This window comes from Nycticebus coucang, chromosome 11, assembly GCF_027406575.1.
Source record: "Nycticebus coucang isolate mNycCou1 chromosome 11, mNycCou1.pri, whole genome shotgun sequence".
NCBI lineage: Eukaryota > Metazoa > Chordata > Mammalia > Primates > Lorisidae > Nycticebus > Nycticebus coucang.
Window position 1 is genome coordinate 99,946,462 of NC_069790.1, and position 24,615 is coordinate 99,971,076.

At 47.6% G+C, this 24,615-nt stretch overlaps 1 protein-coding gene across 6 annotated transcripts in view; it reads left to right on the forward strand.

The window, feature by feature from the left end:
* Window positions 1–2,626: 2,626 nt before the first annotated feature.
* The window catches only part of CCDC136 (coiled-coil domain containing 136), a 30,692-nt gene continuing 8,703 nt past the window's right edge, over window positions 2,627–24,615 (forward strand). For 3 of the 6 annotated variants that reach the window (XM_053553533.1, XM_053553535.1, XM_053553537.1), the window contains exons 1-15: window positions 2,627–2,755; window positions 3,490–3,597; window positions 5,741–5,992; window positions 6,082–6,156; window positions 12,474–12,800; window positions 15,449–15,560; window positions 16,461–16,629; window positions 16,888–17,028; window positions 17,354–17,497; window positions 17,783–17,953; window positions 18,636–18,821; window positions 20,414–20,608; window positions 21,080–21,307; window positions 23,388–23,891; window positions 24,282–24,497. In XM_053553533.1, coding sequence (XP_053409508.1) covers window positions 2,698–2,755; window positions 3,490–3,597; window positions 5,741–5,992; window positions 6,082–6,156; window positions 12,474–12,800; window positions 15,449–15,560; window positions 16,461–16,629; window positions 16,888–17,028; window positions 17,354–17,497; window positions 17,783–17,953; window positions 18,636–18,821; window positions 20,414–20,608; window positions 21,080–21,307; window positions 23,388–23,891; window positions 24,282–24,497 — 2,886 coding nt within the window. In that variant the 5' untranslated portion in view covers window positions 2,627–2,697. The remainder of the gene's footprint in view (window positions 2,756–3,489; window positions 3,598–5,740; window positions 5,993–6,081; window positions 6,157–12,473; window positions 12,801–15,448; window positions 15,561–16,460; window positions 16,630–16,887; window positions 17,029–17,353; window positions 17,498–17,782; window positions 17,954–18,635; window positions 18,822–20,413; window positions 20,609–21,079; window positions 21,308–23,387; window positions 23,892–24,281; window positions 24,498–24,615) is intronic. The other 3 variants (XM_053553536.1, XM_053553538.1, XM_053553539.1) reach the window with 3 other exon arrangements.

The following is a 24,615-nucleotide window of genomic DNA, read 5'->3' on the forward strand; positions in this document are numbered from 1 at the left end:
TCCTGGCTTCTATCCTACAAGAAATGCACAGAACTGTCTGTTGCAGCACTGTTTTTAATATGGAAAACTGGAAACAACTTAAATGCACATTAGCATTTAAGAATGGATAAAGCATAGTATATTCAGCAAGGAAATAGTATTCAGCAGTTAAAATCTATGAACTGGAGCTGTGTGAAGCAACACAGATAAATGTAAAAACACAATAAGGAAAAAAAAGTTTGCATATGAATGTGTATAATATAGCATCATTTAGATTTCTAAAACATACAAATCAAAATTATATACTGTTTGCAAAAACCATAAATAGAGGGCTACTTCTGCATCAAATGTGGCAGGATTAGAATGGTGGTTGGATTTTAGACCTGTGTACAAGGATATTTATCAATATTATGTTATCCGTTGTGCTATATATTATCCGCATGTTTCAAATACTCATTTTTAAAATTTGTAATGAAAGGATCTAGGCATTTAGTAATAAGGGTAAAGGGGGATAAATGGCTGCATCAGTCCTCAGAAAGGATGATCTCCTGGGATGAGATTAGAAGGGAGGCAAAGTCCTGAGTCCAGGGATTACTGAGATTAATTTAGATCATCCCCCTAGGATGATCACCTGGCTGACATGCCCACCATACCTGGCCCTTCAGAGACACATCCCTGGACCACACCTCACTTCCCTTATATTTCCTAAGCACTTTCCCTGCAACCCTCAACCTGGTACTGGTCTGGCCAGAGTTGTTTGTCCAAGTTTGGCTTCTGAGAATAGACTGGTTCAGGTCTTCCTTAAATGTTCCCCAAATCAAGAGCAAATGGTGACCTGCACCTCAAGAGCCAGGGAGAGATTAATCCTAATACTCAGCATCAGAGCTCCATGAGGAAAACTTGAACTCCTTGTCACAACTGACAATGCTTCCTATCCCCCTATGCCTACCTCCATTCACCAAGAGGTCAGCAGTCGAGGCCAACTGCTGACCTGACCCTAGAAGGAGCTAGGGAAGAACGAATAGCCACTGGGCTCTCAGAATTAGTTTCTCCAGTTCCCAGAGTTTTACATTTCCCAGACCCCCAGTGGCAGCTCATTTCTATCATCTTTTACAAATACCCCACTCCCCAAGTCTGGACAGGCTTGGCATCTGCAGTGTACCTTCTGAAGAAGGGGGTCTGGGTGGGCTTATTCAACAGCATTTCCTCATGACTGGATGACCTGGGCCCCAGCATCTGGAGTGGAATCCTGTCCTCTGGGAACCAAGTGAAACATCCTGATGTCTGCTCATAATCTGTCAGAGCACTAGGCTGCAGAGAATGGGGAAGGGGAGGGAAGGTGAAGGGATAGAAGCTTATAGGCATTATTATTGTTAACAGACAACATTTAACGCCACATATATGAAACCATGTTGAATGGTGAGATAGAGCATTAACTGTGCAGCCGGGAGATTTACCTTCACTCATTTACTCTTATGTGTCAGGGACTTTTGTCAGATGCTGGATAGCAAAGATAACTAAAATACTTCCCAACCTTCAAGAATCTGGGCAGACAGAACCCTGACAACCCAGAGTAACTGGTGCTGTCACAGAGATCAGAACAGGGTACAGTACAGAGGGGGCCTCTAATGGGGAAGGGATGGTGGCTTCAGGAAGTACCTCTAGACCTGACGCCCAACTGAGAGTTAAGGGAAAAGAGAGAATGTCCAGGCAAAGAACGGCTTCTTTCCTGTGGAACACGGAGGGGTTGTGAACCTGGGAGCCTGTGAGTGAACACAGAAAATGCATGTCCTCGACCTGTAAGTGGATATGCAAGAGAAGGGATTGGTGCGTGTTCCTGGCTTCAGAATCTCCCAACAATTGTTTGGATGAGCTGGAAAGCCCCTGTTCCCAATTGTACCCAATCCTCTCCCAGCTGAGACCTGCAGAGATGAGAGCATTGCATCAGCAAGAGCCGGCACCCGGAAGACATTCCTTGAATGAATGAATGGTTGAAGAAGTGAAACAGGCTTTCTGGGTTTCCAAATCTCCCTCTGCGAATGAAAATCAGCAGTGCCCAGTCTGAGCCCACCGGTTGTGGGAAGGCAGGGCAGTAGAGGAGGTCTTCTGGTACCGAGGACCGGTAAGGCCACGGGGCTGCTCCTAAGGGGCCCTGGCACTGTCTTGCTGGGGGGCGAGGGGAAAGCAGAGAGACCAGGGCCCCACAGTTCGCACCTCTGGGCCTCGCTTTCCCTCCTTAGGCAGAGAGGCCGCCGCGGGAGGCCAGAGCGGACTAACCACAGAGGGGGAGAGGGCGCACGCGTGTCTGCGCGTTTAGGTGAAACAGTCCACCCTCCTCCTTAGATGCACCCATCACTGAGAAGACAGGGCCCCTGACACCTGGTGTCGAGGGATCCCCAAGCACAGTCCACAGGCAGGACCCATCGCCAGAACCAGTGGGTCTTGTCGCTCCTCACTGGGGCAGCCTTAAGCCCCTAGTAACTCTGGTAGGCTGCTTGTTCGAGGCCGCTGCCCGCGCCCCCTGGAGCGAGTCCAGGGACTTAACTGGGGCAGCGAGCAGGGAGGACTTCCGGGCGGCGGCGGCGGAGGGAGGAGTCAGGTGGCCGGGCCAAGTCCCGCCCCCTAGGCCCGCCTTCTCTCCTCCCTGCGCACCGGCTCCGGTCCCCGGGCTCGCGGCTGCGGCTTGTGCTCCGCGAGGCGGCGGCGGCGGGATCGGCCATGGAGGCAGGCGCCGGGGCCGGCGCGGGAGCCGCAGGCTGGAGCTGCCCAGGCCCAGGTCAGAGCCACCCCTCCCTCACTCTCCACCGCCACTCCTTCCTCTTCGCCATCTCTCCTCTTCAGACCCCCAGGTGCTCCCTGCCTCCGCTGCGCCCCCCTCTCAGCCCAAAGTCTTCCTCCCTGCACCTTGGCCTCCACGCGGCTAAGGTCTCCATCTTTCCGGCCTGGGACTTACCCACACCGGCCGCATCCTTCGTGGTGGTCCCTCCCATCTAGTCTCTCCACCCTTTGGGGCTCCGGATCTTGCAGCCCCTCTGGCCCCAAAGGCCCCTGAGCCCGTCGGAGCGAGGGTGGGGATGGGCAGGTCCAGGGAGAGAAGTGGGCGAGCAGCCGCAGACCAGAACCCTTTCCCTCACGTCCCCCCAGCCGCTCTCTTCGCCCTATAGGCCACCTCACCCCTCCAGCCTCTCACTGGCTCATGCCCTCTGTCTTTCATTCTTGCCCCTGTGCTGTCCCCCCGGGCTAAATATACACACCCCCTCTTTTTGTGTAAGGGAGAGGATCCTGGAACAGAGGGTGCTAAGGCGGCTGGGCCGCAGGGCTGGGGTCCCCTAGGTGAGAGATGGCCAAAGGAGGAGAGTCACAACCTGGCAGAGTGAGTCAGACACCTGCTCTTGAGATTACAGACCCCACCCTCCACGGGCTAGAAGGCTTATCCCTTTCTCTTCCCCAGCACCCCAGCCCTCAGCCACCCCTGGCATCCCACAGCCCCTCCTCTTTCTCTGCTTACAGGACCCACAGTGACCACTTTAGGCTCCTATGAGGCTTCTGAGGGTTGTGAGAGGAAGAAGGGCCAACGCTGGGGGTCCCTGGAACGGCGGGGCATGCAAGCTATGGAGGGTGAGTTCTCCCAAAAGGCATTTTCCCCTCCCCCTCCTTCCTCAATTCCCTTCCCTCTTCCCCCTGACCCCCAGAGCTCTCAGCCAGGACGTGGCTCTTCCCTCAGGTCACCTCAGCCCCTCCTCCTTCAAGTCAGAGCTCCAGCCCTCCCCAGGGCTCAGCCTTCGACAGAAGTTCAGGGTGTATCCCTTTGGGGCCCTGATCACCCAGCTAACCAGGTTGCATGTCCCTGGGGAGCTGCCAGCCTGAGAAAGAGGCCTCATTGGACAGAGCTTTGAAGCAGCCTTTCAGCAGGGGGTTTGTTCTCACTGCCGACCCAGATCCCGAGCTGTTATTTTACAAAGCAAGGAAGAGGGCATGTAGATTGTCTTTCTGGAGCCATCACTATTACCTTCGAATGGAAGCCTTGCAGTTTTGGTTCTCTGTATCTTACTACCTGAAAGAGAGAGCTTAGGAGCAGTAGGTAAGGCTCACCTCCCAACACACATGTGTCCCCACCACACCCATGTGACTTGGCAGTTGCTGCCAATACCAGGCCCCTGGAAGGATGCTGGTCCATTTTCTAGGACTTCCTATTAAGTATTGCACATTGTACATTCAGTGTGAGCAAACATGCTCCCCTTCAGGAGGACAGAAAGGAGCCCCAGATGAATCTTAGGCTACTGATCCTAGAGAAAGACCAGAGATTCAGAATTTTAAAACAAAGTAAAACAATCACCATCCAGACAAGATTTTGCTATTTATGGGAACTGCATTGCAGGAAAGGAGGGGGTACTCACCAAGCAGAGGCTGGGGACCAGTACCAAATCCCAATTTTTTAATGCATTAAAATGGCAGGTTTCCTTTTATGCCCAAGTACAGCCTAAGTCTACCCCACTACAAGCCATGTGGTCAGCAGGGAAGTAGGGGTCTCACAGTGCTCGGGTAAGGGAAAAGAGACCTTATGACACCCAGCAGGGAAAAGCAAGGTAGACCTGGTAGAAAATTTCAGAAAGGTATTGGATAATATATATTTGAAAGGGCCTTAGTGTTTGTCCAGTACAACCTCTAGATTAGAATTATTTCCTTCAGATGTTTTCCTTTTTTTACCTGACAGGCATTGCTTTCTTATGGAAAGGCTAATTTCTCACAAGCCACCTGTTTAATTTTTTTTTTTTTTTTTTTTAGACAGAGTCTTACTCTGTCACCCTGGGAAGAGTGCCATGGCATGATAGCTCACAACAACCTCAAACTCTTGAGCTGAAGTGATCCCCTTATCTCAGCCTCCCGAATAGCTGGGACTACAGGTGCCTGTCACAATGCCTGGCTAGTTTTTCTATTTTTAGTAGAAATGGGGTCTCACTTTTGTTCAGGATGGTCTGGAACTCCTAAGCTCAGGCAATCCACCAGCCTTGGCCTCTCAGAGTATGCTACTGTGTCCAATGCTGAATAATTTTTTAACTGTTTACAAACCCCTAAACTATAGCTCTTGCCCCTTTTGGCCTAAAGACCCACCCAGTGTCTGAATCCTTTCTTTCTTTCTTTCTTTTTCTTCTTATTTATTTATTTATTTATTTATTTATTTTGAGACAGAGTCTCACTTTGTTGCCCTTGGTAGAGTGCCATGGTGTCACAGCTCAAAGCAACCTCAAACTCTTGGGCTTAAGTGATTCTTTTGCCTTAGCCTCCCAAGTAGCTGGGACTACAGGTGCCCGCCACAATGCCCGGCTATTTTGGGGTTGAAGTTGTCCTTGTTTGTCAGGCCTGGGCTGGATTCAAACCCACCAGCTCTAGTGTATGTGTCTGGTGCCCTAGCCACTAAGCTACAGGTGCTGAGCCCTGAATCCTTTCTTGACCACTTGTCCCACACATGGTTGAGCCAGCACCAGCTGCCCTGCTTGCCTATAGGTAGTAGCAGGAGGCTACCAAGTTCAAAATCAGTCTAGGAAGGGCCTGGGAGGGGAAAGGCTTGCCTCCGAAGATGACCCTCACACCTGAGGACTCATCCTGAATACAGGTCCTGTCCAGGGGCTCCTTTGGGGACACCAGATGGCACTATACCATCTCTGCCTACGAATACTGAGTTTGAGGGTACTGGAAGGACTGTGGAAAGGACATTGGTCTGACTCCCAGCTGGGATCCGGGGTGTGTGTGTCTCTCCTAGGAGAGGTATTGCTCCCAGCTCTCTATGAGGAGGAAGAGGAAGAGGAGGAAGAGGAGGTAGAAGAAGAAGAAGAAGAACAAGTACAGAAAGATGTTAGCATGGGCTCCCTGTCGGTCAGCAAGCACCGAGGCCTGAGCCTCACCGAGACAGAGCTAGAGGAGCTGAGGGCTCAGGTGCTCCAGCTGGTGGCAGAGCTGGAGGAGACACGGGAACTGGCAGGGCAGCATGAGGACGACTCACTGGAGCTTCAGGGTGAGTACCCGGGATCGGGTCAGAGGCCTGGGCCCAAAGGCTCTGTGTTCCCTTGTATCCAAGCCTGACACCAGCCCCACTCCCTACAGGGCTTCTGGAGGACGAACGGCTGGCCAGCGCACAGCAGGCAGAGGTGTTCACCAAGCAGATCCAGCAGCTCCAAGGTAACTCCCAGGACTCAGGCTGGAGAAAGGTGACCACCCAAGTTGTCACACAAGTACTTTTATCCTGAGGATTTGACTGAACCATAGCAAACAAAAATAACCTAATTCAATACATTCACCTCATTTTTCTCACTGTTCCCACCCTTCTCTCTTCTCCTTGTCCCTCTACCCTTCTCTTTCCCAGTTTCCTTTCCTTGTATCTCCACCTGTCTCTTGTGCCCTCCGGCCCCTTCTTGCCCTGCCATCCCATCTCCTCTCTCTGGTTGGCTCTTTCCTCTTGCTCTACTTCAGACTCCTCCCTCACACCGCACCCCTTTTGCTTTATTCTCCTGGTTAGTCCCAAAGGTGGGTGATCAGTGTGAAGTTCCAAGCTGAATTCCTTCTTCCTGTCCCTCCAAGGACACCAGGGAAAAAGCAGGGAGCCAATGAGAAGTGACTGGAGGGGCCTCTCTGCATCTTTTATTTCTTTTTTCAGACAAAGTCTTGTTCTGTCACCCCAGTTACAGTATGGTGACAGCATCATAGCTCACTGTAGCCTCAAACTCTTGAGCTCAAGCGCTCCTGCTGCCTCAGCCACCCAAGTAGCTGGGACTACACAGCAGTCCCACTAGTCCTAGCTAATTTTTCTATTTTTTATAGAGACAGGGTGTCACTCTTATTCAGGCTGGTTTTGAACTGCCTCAAGCAGTCCTCCCACCTTGGCCTCCCAGAGTGCTAGGATTATAGGCATGAGCCATCATGCCTGGCCTCTGCATCTTTTAAGGGAGGCAAATTAGAGCACTTTTCTTGTTCCCTAGGACCTGAGCTTGTGGCCCCAAAAATCCCTTCCTTCCAACACCCACATCCCTTTGTCGCTGGGAAGCAGCAAGTCAGGCGTCCCACATTCCACTGCGCCACCAAATAAAGAGGCAGCTTTTGTTACTTCTGTGAGCTTCCGGAAGGTTTAGGGGAGCTGCCCTAGAAAATAGCAGGGACTCTCTAGAGAGAACGGAGATCAAGCCAAAAGAAAAATATAAATGGAGAAAAAAGGAAGGCTGGGAAACAGGCCTGGAGAGGAGCAGAGATGTAAGAGGGAAGGAAAAGAGAAAGGGAGAGAGATGTAAGCAAAAGTAGATGCAGCGAGTATGGACAGCAAAGGGGCCATACAGAGGAGGAAGATGACAGGAAGCGCGCTGCACAGGGAAAAGTGTCAACATTGATCTCAGATCACCTGGATTCTTGGGCCCAACTCTACCTTTTGGTTTCAGATCAAACTTTGTGACCTTGGGCAGGTCACCTTTATCTTTTTGATATCTTTGTTGTCTACAAAATAGGGCTAAATATTTTGTTTATCACTTTATTGAATGCCTATATACCTGGAGGACTAACTATGAATGAGACAGACAAGATCCTTGCTCTAATGAAGAGTGCCTTCGAATGGGTAGAGGCAGAAAATAAACAAACAACATAAGTTTGAGTGGTAATAAATGCTATGAATATAATAAAGTGATATATAGAGAGGAAATGAGATGGCAGTTTATTTTAGAGAAGGTAGTTAGAGAAGTCCTCTTTTAGAAGATGACATTGGAGCCAACACCTGAATAATGAGAAGGATCCAGACATTCAAGAGCTGAAGGAAGAGCACACCAGGCAGAAGGAACAACAACAAAGGCCGGGGGGTGAAAATGAGCATCATGTGTTTGAAGGACAGAACAAAGGCCCTTGTGGCTGGAGCAAAGTGCACATGTAGCACCCCAGTAAGAGAATGTGGCCAGGCAGGCAGAGGCCAGATTACAGCGGGTCTTCTAAGTCAGCTGAGAGGTTTGGCTTTCGTTTTAAACCTAGTAGAAAGTCAGAGGAGAGTCTTAACTAGAGCTGGGGTGATATAATCTGCTTTACATTTTTCCAAGTTCATTTTGACCTCTGTGTGGAAACCAGATGAGGGAAAGTACTTGAAGACCTGTCACAGTAAGTCCAGCCACGAAGTGCTGGTCATTTGGATTAGGGCAGTAGAAACGGGGATGATTCAGGATATATTTTGAAGGTGAAGTCTTCAGGACCTGCTGATGAATTAGGTGGGGAGATAGCAGACATGAAAGATGACTTTACCTTGAGAATTTGAGTGGATGGTGGTGTCACTTATTGGGATGACGAAGAGTTGGCAAGAAACAAGTTTGGGGACTAGGGAGCCAGGGAAAATGTCTTCTACCTGTCGAGTTTTACGTAAATATGTAAAGGAGGTGATTGGACGTGTGAATCCAGAACCAGGGAGAAATAAGTCTGGAGATACACATTTGGGCATCATTAACATAGACACGAATCCATGGGATCACTGTGCAGTCATGTGGGAGCTATCAGAAGAGGAGAAGAAAGGGTCCAGTCCAGAAGGAGAAATGAACAAAAGAGCCTAAAGTGGGAGCAACTCCTGAAGCACATCATGTCCTAGAAGCCAAGAGCAGACAGTGGTTCAAGGAGATTATGATCCACCATGTCAAAAGTTGCTAAGTCAAGTGAGATAGATGGCAGTTGGATTTGGCAAGATGGAGAACTCTGAGACATTTCAGTGCAGATAGATGCCTGAGTGGATTTGGGACTGAAGAGGAAGTGGGAGGTGAAACGAAAAAGGTGAGTACGGATAGTTGTTTTGAAACGAAGCAGAGAAATAAGGGGAAAGGCAATGGAGTCAAAGGAGGGTTTGTTAAGGTAGGCAATGCTAGATCGCGTTTGTACGGTGAAGGAAAAAATCCTATAGGGCAGAAAAAGGCAAAATAGCTTTTGCTTGAAGAAGGGACGTTCTTCCTTTCAAAGGGGCAAGAAGTCAGAAAATCTAAGACAGATGCAAGTGAGAACTGGGGCTTCGCTCTTCACCTGGGGTCTCTAAGACCGATGTCACTCCCGCGCACCGCCCTGTGGGAGGGGACTGAGGCTTCTCGCGCACGCGAGTTGCCCGTTTCCGCCAAGAGGGGGCGCGCGCGGTCTCGGAGGTAGCTGGTGTTCAGAGGCGGTTCCCGCCGCCACAGCCCCTCCGGGGCCGGGACGCGCCGGGCGGCGGGGAGGCCTCCAGGGAGACCGCCATCTGGGGGGGGCCCCGGCGAGATGGAAGCTATAACCAGTGAGTGAAAATCACATCTCTACCCTGCAGCCGGACTCCCGGGCTCTGCCTCGCCCCGACGGCCCCAGCCCCACAGTCAACCGGCACTGCCTGACCTTCGGAACCGAGTTGGGCCTTTTCAACTCCTGGCTGGCGGCCCTCCCACCCCCCGTCCGCCTTCGGAATGGAGCCACCGCCTCTAGCGATCCTGACCCTTCGTTTACCCTTCGGGTCTGACGATGCTTTGTTTTTAGGGCCAGACCCCAGAGGCGCACCTAAGGGAGATTTGAATCCTAACGTCAAGGGCATATTAGGGAAGCAGAGGTTTCGCACCCCAGAAATCCCGCCACAGACCCTTGGGACTTGGCCATTTTTCTAGTGAGCCTGCTAGCCGAGGAACTCACTGTGCCTTTCAGTGTTGCGGGTAGACCAAAGACTTTCTTTCAGATGGGAAGTCAGAGAATGCAAATAGAGATACTTAGGTTTGACCCAGTGTTGATCAGTTAGTATTAGTTGAACTAGACTAGGGAGAGAGAGCAGCTGGGATCATTCCAGAGCAAGAAGGATTGGCGAAAGATGTGCCTGGAGCTGCACGTGTGAGCCCAGGAGAGCAGAGCAGAGGACCTTCCCCTGAGATGCCCTGACCACTCAGCATTTGTATCTGAAACATGTCCAGATTTTTCTTCAAATGTCTAGTTCTCTTTTAATTTTTTAAAGTTTCAGATTAATATGAGAGTACAAACCATTAGATTATATAATTCACACATAAAAAGTTAAAGTCAGAGTTGCAGCTGTGTCCCACGCCCAGGGAGTGTGCCATATACCCATGCATTGTGGGAAGTTACTGAACACTGTCCTTCCCTTCTTGAATTTAATTGAGATTTTCTCTTGTGTGGGTCTGTGGTTGCTAATCTCCTAGTTTCAAATTGGTATTGAGTACATATAATGCTTCTTTTTTCAATTTTGTGATACTTAGGAGAATCTCCAAATTCATCCAGGTTGTTACAAAGGATGCAAAATCTTCATCTTTTTATGGCTGGATAGTATTCCGTGGTGTACACATACCACTGTTTATTAATCCATTCTTGTGTTGAAGGGCACTTGGGGTCTCTTCTAATTTTTTTTTTTTTTTGAGACAGAGTCTCATTTTTTTTTTAAAGACAGAGTCTCACTTTATTGCCCTAGGTAGAGTACCATGGTGTCACAGCTCACAGCAACCTCCAACTCCTGGGCTTAGGCAATTCTTCTGCCTCAGCTTCCCCAGTAGCTGAGACTACAAAGGCCCACCACAATGCCCCACTATTTTTTTCTTGTTGTTGCAGTTTGTCCTGGGCCGGGTTCGAACCCGCCACCCTCAGTATATGGGGCCAGTGCTCTACCCACTGAGCCACAGGCACCACCCACACCTGGCTATTTTTTAGAGACAGGGTTTAACTCTTGCTCAGGCTGGCCTCAAACTCCTGAGCTCAGGCGATCCACCTGCCTCAGCTTCCCAGAGTGCTAGAATTGCAGGCATGAATACCAAACGTTAATTCTATACATAGAGGAGATACTCAGGAAAAGTTTGTTGAATGGATGAACCCATGCCTCATTTATGCATGAATACAGAAAATATTTATTGAGCTGTCTTATGCAGGCCACAATACTAGATCCTAGAGCTGTGATGGTGATCAAAATAGACATGCCAGAGTGGTGCCTGTGGCTCAAGAAGTAGGACTCTGGCCCCATATATCAGGGGTGGCAGGTTCAAGCCTGGCCCCAGCCAAAACTGCAAAAAAAGAAAAAAAAGCAGACATACCCTTGCCTTTGTAAAGCTTATAACCAAAGGAAGGAGAGGCCAGATACACACACACGCTGCAAAGTACAAGCACTGTGAGAACATTTAATAGAGGTCCTCTGTTAGTTTTTTGAAGAGGTAGGGGAGAGGCTAGGAAAAGTTGATATCTGAATGGTGAGTGAGCAGGGGATGGGAGAATGTGCCTTGCAAAAGGTTTATGGAAAGGTTCTGACCCTCCCAGCCCCGTCATTAATTCCCTAATCTCAGCCCCCAAATCCTAAATTCACTATTCAGGATTTTTTACTCCTGAATAAAAATCAGTGACTTTATTCTCTTTCCACTTTAGGTTCTGATCCCAGATGGGTACCCGTGTCTAGAAACCCTGAGATGCTCCACAGATACAGAATTCTCACATTCTTTCATAACTTAAAAAATGTATATACAGTATGTTATAAAATATAGGCTTATTTTGAAGATTGAAACAGTACTGCACCTTATGTATGTCATGGAAATGAGAAGACCTCATCACATGCTACACCACTCCTCAGAAGCAAAACTTCTTTGTGGTTTGGGGCATAGCTCTTTCCAGGCCTTTTTGTCTTTGTACACTTGTGTATTATATACTATACATAAGAATACATTTTTCAAAAGTTAAATAACAGCATAAATTTTCCACCTTATTTTTCCTTCTAGTTAATATGGAAACTATTTTATGTCTTCACTATGGATATCCTACTTTCTTTTAAATGGCTACATGATACTCTTTTTAACAATCGTTGGTGTAATCAATACCATATCAATCATCATTTAGGTTATTATCCCATGTTTGGTTATCGTGCAGTGAACTTACATTTGCATTTTAGCTGTGAACTCTAAATGCACATTGTTTGGGGTCCCATACTTATCATGGGATTTCATATGTCATTGAGCTCCCCAACTGAATAGGTGAAAATAGTCTATACATTTTTTTTAGTCAGGGAATTTTGAGAAAGACTCAAGACATCAATACTGTAGCCAGGCATTGTGGCAGGCACCTGTAGTCCCAGCTACTCAGGAGGCTGAGGCAAGAGGATCACATGTGCCCGAGAGTTTGAGGTTGCTATGAGCTATAACGCCATGGCACTCTATGGAGTGTGACAAAGCAAGACTCTGTCTCAAAAAAAAAAAATCAGGCTTGGTCTTTAAATGTCAAGTGATTTCTTAGAAGTATTTAATACTTCTTGTTTATAATAGACTAAATTATTGCTTTTGGTGCCAGGCCTCGAACTGGAACTTACTACATGGAGTCACTCTTTGTTCCCTTCTTAGGTGGCTTCATTTATTTCATATTACATGATGCTTTACTTCTAATGGGATAGAGACTCATTTGTCAGGAATTTCCATAAAATAAGCCTACCTATAACTTTGTGTCTCCGTAACATAGTAGATTATTTCACTTCTCTTGACCATCTCATCCTTTGGGCTTTGCAGGTGAGCTGCGGTCTCTACGGGAGGAGATTTCCCTGTTAGAGCGTGAGAAAGAAAGTGAACTTAAGGAAATAGAACGGGAATTGCATTTGGCCCATAATGAGATCCAGAGTCTGCGACAAGCAGCAGAGTATTCCGCAGCTGAACATGACAGTGACGTAGCATCCCTACAGGAGGATCTCTGCCGGATGCAGAAGGAACTAGAGGACATGGATCGCATTCGGGGAGATTATGAGGTGGAGATCGCCTCCCTCCGTGCAGAAATGGAACTGAAGATCTCTGAACCATCTGGGGAGAGTTTAAGTCTCTCAGATTTCTCTGGGTTACAAGGTATGAGAGCAAGCTTTCATGTCTGGTGGTACTAAGTCAAGTAGAGAAAGGGAGATAATATATAGGAAAATGGTAAAAGGTAGTATTAGACTATGAATTAGGAAGCTCAAGGGAAAACCTCTAGGTTGAATTTAAGACTGTAAGGGAGAAAAACTTTCCCAGATGTTATATAACCGGTCCATGGCAGTGTAAGAAATAGTACCATAGAGATGTACCCTGAGAGTTCTTCTTCAGAAAGCCACTGGGTCTTTGTTGATGTGACTATGGTAAAGCCTTTCCTGGGAAAGTTTCCAGTTCTGGGATGGGTGTAGAAAGACCTGTTACCTTGGGAAATTCTTCCTGCTTCTCTGGTATCACAGCACTTTGCCTGGACCACTTTGTGGGAAGCCTCTGGTCATGCTTCCCAGGTCCCAAAATGCTAATTCTTAGGCTCCTTTAGCCCTCCCCAAAGTAGAAGCTTTAGAGAGCAACAAATCAGAGTGCAAGTCAGCTGAAGAAGAAGAGATGTTATTCCTAGTAATACATTAGGTACTCAAAAGCTTAGAGCTCTGCTTTCAGACCGAGAGTCTCCCAGTTAGTTGCTAGGATTCATGACATCAGAGAATTTGCCTTTATTCTGAGGCCAGATTTATGATCTGAGTATAATGGAGGCCCTATATTTGACTAGGTCAAGCAGAGGCAATCAACGAGGACTCATCTGCAGGTTTTGCCAGCTGTGTCAAGCCTCTCAGAAGAGCCTTTGAACTGGCGGTGCTAGAAGGAGGAGGCTAGCACAGTTGGAAGGCCTGGCTTGGAGCAAACAGACCTAAGTTCAGAATCTCAGCTTTTCTTTTCTTTTTTTTTTTTTTTTTTTTAGAGACAGAGTTTCACTTTATCACCCTCAGTAGAGTGCTATGACATCACAGCTCACAGCAACCTCCAACTCCTGGGCTTACACGATTCTCTTGCCCCTCCCAGGTAGCTGGGACTACAGGCACCCACCACAATGCCGGCTATTTTTTGCTGCATTTTGGTGGGGGCCGGGTTCGAACCTGCCACCCTCAGTATATGGGGCTGGCACCCTACCCACTGAGCCACAGGCACCGCCCCAGAATCTCAGCTTTTCAATTAACAGGATAAACTCAATCTGGTTATTGTCTCTCTCTGAGCCTCATTTTCTTTATCTGGAGTATTGAATCAAAACTGGTTCATAAAATTTTATAGATGGATCAATATGGGAATAGGAAAAGGACCTTAGGGAAAATGTAGAGAAATCCAAATACACTATGGAGTTTAGTTAACAGCAGTGTACCAATGTTGATTTTTTTTTTTTTTTTTTTTGAGAGAGAGTCTTATTATGTCGTCCTCAGTAGAGTGATATGGCATCACAGCTCACAGCAACCTCAAACTCTTGGGCTTAAGTGATTCTCTTGCTTCAGTAGCTGAGACTACAGGTGCCCACCACAACACCTGGCTATTTCTTTGTCATTGTTGTCGTGGTTTGGCAGGCTCTGGCCAGGTTTGAACCTGCCAGCTCCAGTGTACATGACTGGTGCCCTAGCCGCTGAGCTACAGGCACCAAGCCCCAATGTTGATTTCTTAATCGTGACAAGTGTAGCATTGTAATATAAGATGTTAACATGGGGAAACTGGGTGAGAATTCCCCTGGGGAACTCTGTACTATCTTTGTAACTTTTTTGCTGAATCTAAAACTATTCTAAAATTAAAGGTTTATTTAAAGAAAAAAACATTACAGGGGATTAAATGAAATGTGAGACATGTTTGCAAACTAACCAAATCTGAAGCTGAAACTGTCAAGTCTAATGCTTAGCACATGGTTAGTTTTCATTAAAGATTAGTTTCCTTCCTTCTATGGGAATCTACAGTATTCTAAGGAGTTCTGATTAAAATTCAAAGGAAACATTAGAAGTCACTTCCAAGGTGTTGAATCTTCTAGCAGGTAAGATAGGTATAATGTTATAATTAGAGCAAGTTAATATTCCTTAAGTATCATTAGAATTGGTGTTCTAAGAGATATAATTCTTAGTCATGAAGAAACTAAAGAGATATGGGTATTTGTATGATCAGAGCATTGCACAGTATTGGTGACTGGCTCTTAGAGACATTTGCTGGGGCATTTCAGCCAGATCTCTTCTAATGCTTGAGGATGATATGTGGATATAGATTTTTCTATCATTGAGGAAAAGACCTCTATAATTCTAGACCGACCATATCTAGGCCAAGGTATTCAATGTGGTGATAAAGGAAGTAAAAGGAAATTCAAAATACCTGGGTTGTCCCAAAGAGGCAGAAATTGGCATCCCTCAGCTTTTTGTGCTAAAAGCATATTAGGATGGTAATCATAAATAGCTAAATGGAAACTTTAAATATAATAAACCAAAAACTTAATTAAACTTTCAAAAGCTCATGACCCCTGCTTTGGTTGAGGCTTTGAAAGTGAGCACACAGAGCACATCGGGAAGGTGAGAATGGGATTTTCTGGCCCCTGTCTTCTAAGCCTCTGCATGTGGTACACTTATCTCTTTCATGTCTTTAGAAAAAGAGAAACTATTCAGCCTTCTGCTCTCACATTTCTAGACTAAAACTGGAGGCTTGTCATCAGTGCTTTCCTTCTGAGGATCTCATCTCTCTCTGCTTGTCTTTTGCAGAAGAATTGCAGCAACTGCGAGAACGCTACCAATTCCTGAATGAGGAGTACCGGGCCCTACAGGAGAGCAACAGTAGCCTCACAGGGCAGCTTGCAGATCTGGAGAGTGAGAGGTACAGCCAGAAGGTTGTTGGGACTCTGCAGGATTCTGCCTTGCCTTGGGCTTTCCCCTGAAGGCAGATGCCAGGATAAAGAGTCCAGAAACGTAGTCCTTTTCATGGTATCCAAAGGGTACAGATGCTACCCAGAACAGACACAGGGATCTGACCCAGTTGTCTCAGAAGTAGAGTGAATGAGTTTTAAAATTTAATTTTCTTCCATTCTAGAGATTGGAATCTGGTTTGCTCTGTGCTAGAGTAGATCAGAGTAGCTTCCTTTGTTGTCTGCACAGATTTGATCCAGTCTAGTGGCACAGTGTTCCAGATTGGAGCTTGCTTGATGCCAATCCCAGCTTCAAAACCAAATGGACTGGCACTTTTATGGTATCTCAGAGCCAAACATACCTTTGCAGATTGAAGTGCTAGAGACTTTTTCTTTCTTTCTTTTGTTTTTTGTTTTTTGTTTTTGAAACAGTCTTACTCTGTTGCCTAGGCTAGAGTGTCATGGTGTCACCTTAGCTCATAGCAACCTCACACTCCTGGGTTCAAGTAATTCTCTTGCCTCAGCCTCCCAAGTAGCTGGGACTAGAAGTGCCTCCACAATCCCTGGCTAATTTTTCTATTTTTAATAGAGATGGGGTCTCGCTTTTGCTCAGAATGGTCTCAAACTCCTGAGCTCAGACAGGCCTGAGCTGCTGCACTGGGCCTGGAAACATTTTCTGTGATCTTCTAAATGTGTTTATTGCCCAAAGCCCCCTACCCTGTGGGAGTTACAGTGCTGGCTGCAGTCCAGTGACTCATACTAGAAGGTCCTTTACTATCTTTGACTTAAACACATGAGGACACAGAGGACACTTGATTGCTAATACCAGGAAGAGCTCCATCTCAGCATGGCTCTGGGATTCTGCGTTACAGGACACGAAGAGCAACAGAGAAGTGGCTGGAGTCCCAAACACTAAGGAGTATGATGTCAACAGAGTCTCAAACTTCAGAAGTGGACTTCCTAGAGCCAGATCCTGAAATGCATTTGTTGCGACAGCAACTCCTGGGAGCTGAGGAGCAGATGCGTGACATGCAGAGCAAGGTAGGGTACAGAAGGGTAGGGAAGCAGGCACCCTTCATCATCTCTCTCACACTTTCTCCTGGCCTGTGGTAGGGACAGCTCCTTAGGCACAGGGCTGGCAGATAGGCACTGCGGCAGAAGATAGTACTTTGAGGGGTTGCTTATTTGCCTGATGTAAAATATTTCACACAACAGAATGCCAGACTTTCCCCAGGCCTGTTCTTGGGGCACGTGTGGTACCTATAGTAAGTCAGCCTTCCTGTTCTGTTTCCCATGCAGTGTAAGAAACTGTGTTGTGAGTTGCAAGAGCTACAGCTTCATCGCCAGACCAGTGAGGAGGAGCAGAGGCGGCTGCAGAGGGAGCTCAAGTGCGCCCAGAACGAGGTGCTTCGGTTTCAGACCTCCCACAGTGTCGCCCAGGTAAAGCCTGCTGGGGGATGCACCCCATGGGAGGGAGCAGAAGGGCCCTGGGAGGCACTGCTCTGAGGGGATGAGAAAAAGGCTATGCTCTGGTGACTCCTGCCCCACAACCCGGGGCACAGCCTACAGGAAACCAATTTAGAAGTCGTATAGCGTTGCCTTCTAAAAACAGTAGCCGTTACTGAGTGTATGCCTCACAGAAGAAAGCAAACCATAGGCTGTAATCCTCAAGATGTCTGCTTCTGAAAAGGAACCAAGCTGATCTGTAGAGGGATGTGCTATTTCTTGAAAGTAACTATTCTACTCGCATCCTCCCCCACCACAGAACGAGGAGCTGAAGACCAAACTCTGTACCCTGCAGAAAAAATACGATGCTAGCCAGGATGAGCAGAATGAGCTCTTGAAGGTGCAGCTACAACTTCAGTCTGAGCTCCGACAGCTCAAAGTCATAGAGAGCCAAAGTGAGAAGGTAACAGCAACCAGAGGTGAGGGGACAACTTAGGCACTAAGAGCATCTGTCTGAGGTTTGGGGAAGGTGAATAATAGTAGCAAGTTAAAGATAACTCCAGCTACCACCTAGGCAGCACCACAGATTAAGAGCTCTAGCTCCCCCCTGCATAAGATGAGTTGACAACCTGTAAGCAGAGGACAGGGAGAAGTAAATTCTTGGACTGTCGGAGTCTGAGAGTGACGCAGGCAGAAGAGCGAGGGGGTTAAGGAGCCAGAGGCACTGCCCAAAGCCCCTCCCCTGTAGGAGTTACGCTGCCGGCTGCAGAGGATGCAGCTCCAGTACCAGGACATCATGTGCGAGAAGGAAAAGCTGCTGGAAGTGCAGCGGCAGCTGCAGGACAAGCTGCGGTGCCATGAGACAGAGCTGCATTGCCTTAGGAACATGTTGGCCTCCTTCCAAGAGACCAAAGAGAAGGTAAAAGAAGCCCTTGGCAAGGGAGAACGTAGCCGGGCAGAATCTCCTGTAGGGCTGAGCACACAACAGAGGAGGGATGGGACTGGTAGGACTTCTGCGAAGGGGCTGTTGATGAGGGGTAAAAGGGGTGCTTAGAAGAAAGGTGGTCTCGGGGAGTCATGACACTTTCAACTTCCTTTTATTTTAAATCAAAAAAGTGGCCTATGAAAAAGCCTCTCCTGGCTTGGCGCAGGTAGCTCAGTGGTGGTGGCTGCGGGTTCAAACCCGGCCTAGGCCTGCTAAACAACAATGACAACCACAGCAAAAAAATGGCTGGGTGTTGTGGAAGGCGCCTGTTAGTCCCAGCTGCTTGTGAGCCTGAGGCGAGAGAATCCCGTAAGCCCAAGAGTTGGAGGTTGCTATGAGCTGTGATGCCACGGTACTCTACCGAGGGTGACAAAATAAGACTCTGTCTCATAAAAAAAAAGCCTTTCCTCTACTCCCACCTTCCCAAAATGGAAGCCCCAGAAATCTGTGTTCTGAACCTGTTGGGGATGGGTTCATCTTGGGAAAACCTGTCTGGGATGAAATTGGGGGCTGGGAAAGATAGGAGAAGATGGATCCCCACAGTCCCTGCCTGAGAGGAGAGAGTGAAACAGCAGGGGCGCCTGGAGTAACAGCCAGGCCCACCTCCCCTGCCCAGAATTCAGAGATGCATGCCCAGCTTCAGGAGACAAAGCAGCTGTATGAGAACAGCAAGGATGAGCTGGAGCGGCAGAAGCACATGTATGACCAGCTTGAGCAAGATTTCCAGCTGAGCCAGATGGAGCTGAAACAGCTCAAGACCTGCCAGTCCTTTCTGGAGGACAAGGGACAATGTGCTAATAAGGTAATTGTAAATCATAGAGGTGAGAGCTCCTGGGCACCTGTCTCCAGAGAGAGGAGGTACAGAGGCAAAAGATAATGTCACGTAACCAAGGGGCTTGATGGGCTTCCTAGGGAGGGAATAGAGGCAAGCCACCTGATGCTAACTTTAAAACAATTCACCCTGACCTTGAGTTAGAGCCAGAGCCACAGCAGTAGGAGCAATATGTCTGGATCCCAATCTGAACATCTGAAGGTTTTACACCTGATTCCACATGTGTGGACATTTATACATTGATAATTAGAATATATGATATCTAGTCATTCATGGAGAAGAATTTACACATAGGCCCATATACACAACTATTCTTACTGTTAGAACTTGAGAGAGGGGCCAGATTTTGTGGCAGACAGCAAATACTCTTATTAGAGGTTAGGATCTTATACTGAAAAGGCTGATTGAGTAGTAGAAGGGTGTAGCCCTTCCAGAATTTATTCTTTGGTTTTAGAGTAGTTAAATCCTTGAAGCTTGAATTATGCAGTCTTTAAATTGAACCGAATGCTACTCTTATCTCACTTCCTTTTAGTAATAAATCTTGGTAGTGATAAATAAGGCCTTATTCACTTTTCTTTTTCCATAGTATGTAAAACACAGGCTGTTATCATTTACCCTGTAGAGCACTTTCAGCTCCTGATTACTGATAGGAAGTGGAAGGTGTTGAAGCATGCTGGAGATAAAGCATGGGAGTCTCAAAACATGGTGGAGCTGGTCCCATTCTTCTGGAATACTCAGTAGTTCCTGCCACAGTTAATAGTAGGCTGTATCTCTAGGGAAAGGCCTTCAGGAGGTAGAGGATTGGGAAGGTTATTCGGGTCACCCCAGCAGTCTATTTGCCTTTGACTAACATTTCTCCCTTCCTACACTCCCACTCATTTGGGGGGTCTTGAGAGTCCATGACTTGCTCATCATCTCTTCTTCTAGTGGCAAAAGCTCTGGGAATGGAGAAGCAAGCTGGCATACAGAGCCAGCTTTTTCTCTAGTCATAAAACAGCTTTGAGATTTGTCTAATATTAGAAGATTTGGTTTTTAAAATCATGGGATAATTTAGTCTTCTCAACCCCAATTCAACAATAGCTCATATTTTTCTAAAGATTTTAAGAGGTGATTGGTGTAAAAATGGGGAAAACTGGGGTGAAATTTGTTGTTATTGGTCAGAAGCATGATTAGGTCTGAAAACAACTGATGATGAGTAACAGAAGCCAGAGTTCCCAGCAGGCCAAAGGCAAGGACCAGAGAAAAGGAAGGTGGGCAATGTGAAGGGAGGGGCATTGATCCCTCTTAAACCGCCCTGGAAGGGAATGGGAGGAGGAATTTAGAGACAACAATAGTTGGTTGGCCAACGATAGTTCAGAGCAGCTTGCTGGGCTTCCCCTTTCAGCACTAGGGCTGGTCTGTCTGGGCACAGTGTGGCTTGGGATGATTAGTCCAAGGTGAATTTAACAGGGAGAGACCTTGGTGAATCACAAGAGGCAGGAGAGCCCAGAAGTGCTCTGCTAGCCCCCCAGAGAGTTTACCTTACAGAGTAACCCCTGGCACACCCTGCCCCCTCCCCACAGTGTGATGCACTGCTGTCCAGACTCACAGAACTGCAGGAAAATTACAAGGCCAGCCAGAAGGAGATTGGGCAGCTGCAAATGGAACAGTACGATCTCCTGGAGGATCAGAGGAGGTTGCAGGAGGAGCAGGGCCAGCTGCAAGAAGAGCTACACAGGCTCATGTCCCCACAACCCAAATGTGGTCTCGTACATAAGGTAACCCCAGCTAAGGGGTGGCTGCTAACTGTGGCAAAGCTGCCCTGAGGAGTTTCCCAGTGTGACTATACTGGAAACAAATAAAAGGGTGGGGATTTAACTTTGCCTTTTCCTAACCAACCACTCTTTACTTTCGCCCAGCTCCCCAAATCAAAAAGCTATATAGAGCCAGTTAGAGGATTTCTAATAAGGGCTTTAAATCTTCAAATACATTTTATACTCCGGAATCTGTGCAGCATTTTATGTTCAGATATTTAGTCCATCTAGAGAAAATAGACCCGTAAACTACAAAATATATCCAAATATAAGAGGCATAGCATGGCTCCATAGGAAGACTCCCCCTGCCCTCAGATGGCAACACAGAGGTTCTTTAGGGACTTGTTCCCAGCGCGGGTGAGGTATGGCAGGAGGCAGGGTTTTTCCATCTAACCACCACAACCCCTTGCCCCCTTCCTCCACTCCACCTCACAGAGTCAGGAGTTACTTACAAAGTTACAAGACCTATGTGAACTGCAGCTGCTCTACAAAGGCATGCAGAACGAACAGAAGAAACTGGTACAGAACCAAGAATCCATATTGAAAGAACAATTAGAGGCACATGAAGAGCTGCGATGTTTCAAAGAGTCTCATTTCCATGAAGTGTTGGAGAATCCTGAGGATTCCAAAAAGGCTAAGTCCTCAAAATTTGATCAGAACAAGGTAACCATAGCAAAAGGAGGGGAGACAGTTCTGAGCACAAGAGCAACACAGGAAAGGGGGTTCCAGAGAAGTGTTAGAGTATGGGCAGGCACACGGCTCACACCTGTAATCCCAGGAGTCTGGAAGGCCGAGAAGGGAGGATTGCTTGAGGTCTAGAGTTTAAGACCAACCCGAGCAAGAGTGAGACCTCATCTCTATTAAAAATAGAAAAACTAGCCAGGTGTTGTGGTAGGCACCTCTAGTCCCAGCTACTCGGGAGGCTGAGGCAAGAGGATCACTAAAGCCCAAGAGTTTGTGTTGCTATGAACTATGGTGCCATGACACTCTACCAGGATGAGACTCTGTCTCAAAAAAAAAAAAGCAAAGAAGGGTCAGAGTAAGGAAGGCCTGTTTAGCCAGGAGTAAGGTTAAGGCTAATGCCCTGCCCTTTACCAACCATGACCACACAAGGGATCCATTAAATGTGCTTTAGATACAGCCTGAGGACTTCACCCAAATCCATTCCCAAGTGACACACTGTGAACACAGAACAGAGCTGGGATCACCCTGAAGCCTATACCGTAATCATTGGATTTGATCCCTTGAACATACCATTTTCAAGATGTATAATATCAATTTAGTGTTTGTTTGGATTCCTTTGGACTGACTCTAAATGTGTCATCCTTTTCTTATGAGTGAAAAAATATGTCTTGATTATCAAAATCTGTAATCTTATGGTTTTCTATATGAGGCAAATCTGAGCCCATCCACTTCTAAGAAAATTCCTAGCATATGGGGTTCTTGGTACTGACCATAATGTCTTCATTGGAACTTTGGTGGCCAGGTCAGAGAGATTAGACCATAAAATCGAAGCCTTTTAAATACTAGCAAGGCTTATGAAGATAAGGCGTCATGGCTAGAAATTTCCATACAAGTCTGTTTAGGGGTTGGGGATAAATTTAATCTGAGGTCTCAGTGCAGACAAGAAAGAGCAGTTGAGAAGCTCCAGTTTAGGCTGAATCTGTTCACTTAGATCTTAGCCTGAACAAGGAGAACTAGGGAATAGCAGAAATCCAAACTGTGAGACTTGATCATACTGCAGGGGCATCAGATGTCCAGGCTGAAAGCCTGAGTAACAGAGACTGGAAACCCTGTATAAAATATTCCCTTAGCCAATCAGATCTAATCCTGGGCATCAGCAGCCAAAAAGCCAGGCCCAGAGAGCTGGGAAATGTGCAGAGGCTGGATTCAGACCTGGGACAAGAGATAACAGGGGTTGGTAGTAAGACCTTAGGTCCAAGTCCTCATCTTCCAAGGAAAGAATTCTTCATATGCCCTTTCAGGGTTGAGGCTGATCTTAGAACTGGGAGTGAGGGCGGTGCCTGTGGCTCAGTGAATAGGGCACTGGCCCCATACACCAAAGGTGGCCGGTTCGAACCCGGCCCCAGCCAAACTGCAACAAAAAAATAGCCAGGCGTTGTGGTGGCCACCTGTAGTCCCAGCTACTCAGGAGGCCGAGGCAAGAGAATTGCCTAAGCCCAAGAGCTGGAGGTTGCTGTGAGCTGTGACACCATAGTACTCTACCAAGGACGACAAAGTAAGACTCTGTCTCTAAAAAAAAAAAGAACTGGGAGTAGGGGAAGGAGATTGAGACTAAAGGTCAGGATAATGGGCACACCTAACGAGAAGAGGGTGGGTATGGAGCTAGGATGTTCTTAAAACCCACTCAGCAGGGCAGTGCCTGTGGCTCAAAGGAGTAGGGTGCCGGCCCCATATACTGGAGGTGGTGGGTTCAAACCCAGCCCCAGCCAAAAACAAAAAACAAAAAAACCCCACTCAGCATTGCTCTAAGGAGAAAGATGTACCAGAGTATACAAACCAGCAGAAATGGGAGCATGGAAATCGTACTCTGGGATTATTTTCCTAAATGAGCAAAAAACTGACACACCTGTAGGCTAAGTCAGAGACATGGGCTGTGGTGAGGCTGATGTGTAGGTGTGTGGTTCCCTAAGGTGTGCTCTCAGGTGTCCGCACCAGGAGAGGTGCAGTTAGGGCTGAAATGTCTCAGAATAATGATAACATCTCCCCACCCTGCCCTCAGAGGTCCAAGTCACTCATGGAGCAGATGCAGGCCCTGCAGGTGCTGTATGACACCAGTCAGGCAGAGCAAGAGCTGTTGCAACAGGAGCAGGGCAAACTCCTGGAGGAGCGGAAGAGGCTACAGGCAGACTTGCAGCTCTGCATGGAAGAAATGCAACTACTCCAACTCCATTCCCCATCTATAAAATCGAGCCTTGAGTCCTACAGGAAGAGCTATGTTAGCAGTTCCCAGAGCACCAACAATGGTCAGAATTACGTGGGGACTGATGACAACGAGTGCTATCACAGGAGTTACACCAGCACCCAGGCCAGCAATGAGAGCTTTCTCAAGAGCTATGCCAGCAGCACTAGCACCAGCGAGGCCTGCGAAAAGAGTTACCGCAGCAGCTGTACCAGCATTACCTATAAGAAGAGTTATGGCAGCACCGAAAGCTCTGACACCTGTCAGAAGAGTTATGTCAGTAGCAGCACTGATGACGAACCTGCTGAGCCAGAAGACATAGAGGTAACAGTTGCCAGAGGATAGGTCAGGCAGAGAAAGATGGGCTCTTATCTTTTTAAGAGATGCATCACCAGGGGAAGGATACAGGAAGTGAGGTGGGAATGGGGTCAGAGCTGACCTGGGAGCCACTGGAAGTAAGCAAGGCCCTCTCTCTGTGGCAGCCCTGTCTGCCCCTCATCCCCTTCCATGCCCCTATCCGGGCACAGGTCTAAGATCTGGGGCTTTTCATCAACACAGTCATGGTGCTCTTCACGGAGAGAAATATGGTATTCCCCCTAGGCAGCTCTAGATCCTTGTAGCCATTGTTTGGTATCCAGGGAAGGGCCCAGCCAAGAGAATGGGGAAGAGGTCAGATGCTTCTCGGGGTGCCATCATTGCTCCCCCGCCCCACAGCACTTTGAGGAAATGGTTGCCAAGGTATTGACGAAGCTACAGGCAATGCAGGCCATGTATCAGGTAAGCCAGGAGGAGCAAGGCCAGCTGCAAGAGCAGATGAAGAAGTTACTGGACAAGCAGAAAGAGCTGAAGGAAGAGATGGATACCTGCGAGAAGGAATTCAGGGAGTGCATGGAATGCCTCGAGAAGCCCCTCCAGAACGACAAGAATGAGGTAACTGCTGTCAGGGATGCACACTTAGAGCCAGAGGAGTGCCATGGCCATTTCAGAGAGGCTAAGAGAGAGGAACAGAGGGAGGAGACTGCATCTCCTAGGAGGCTGGGCAGTCTGT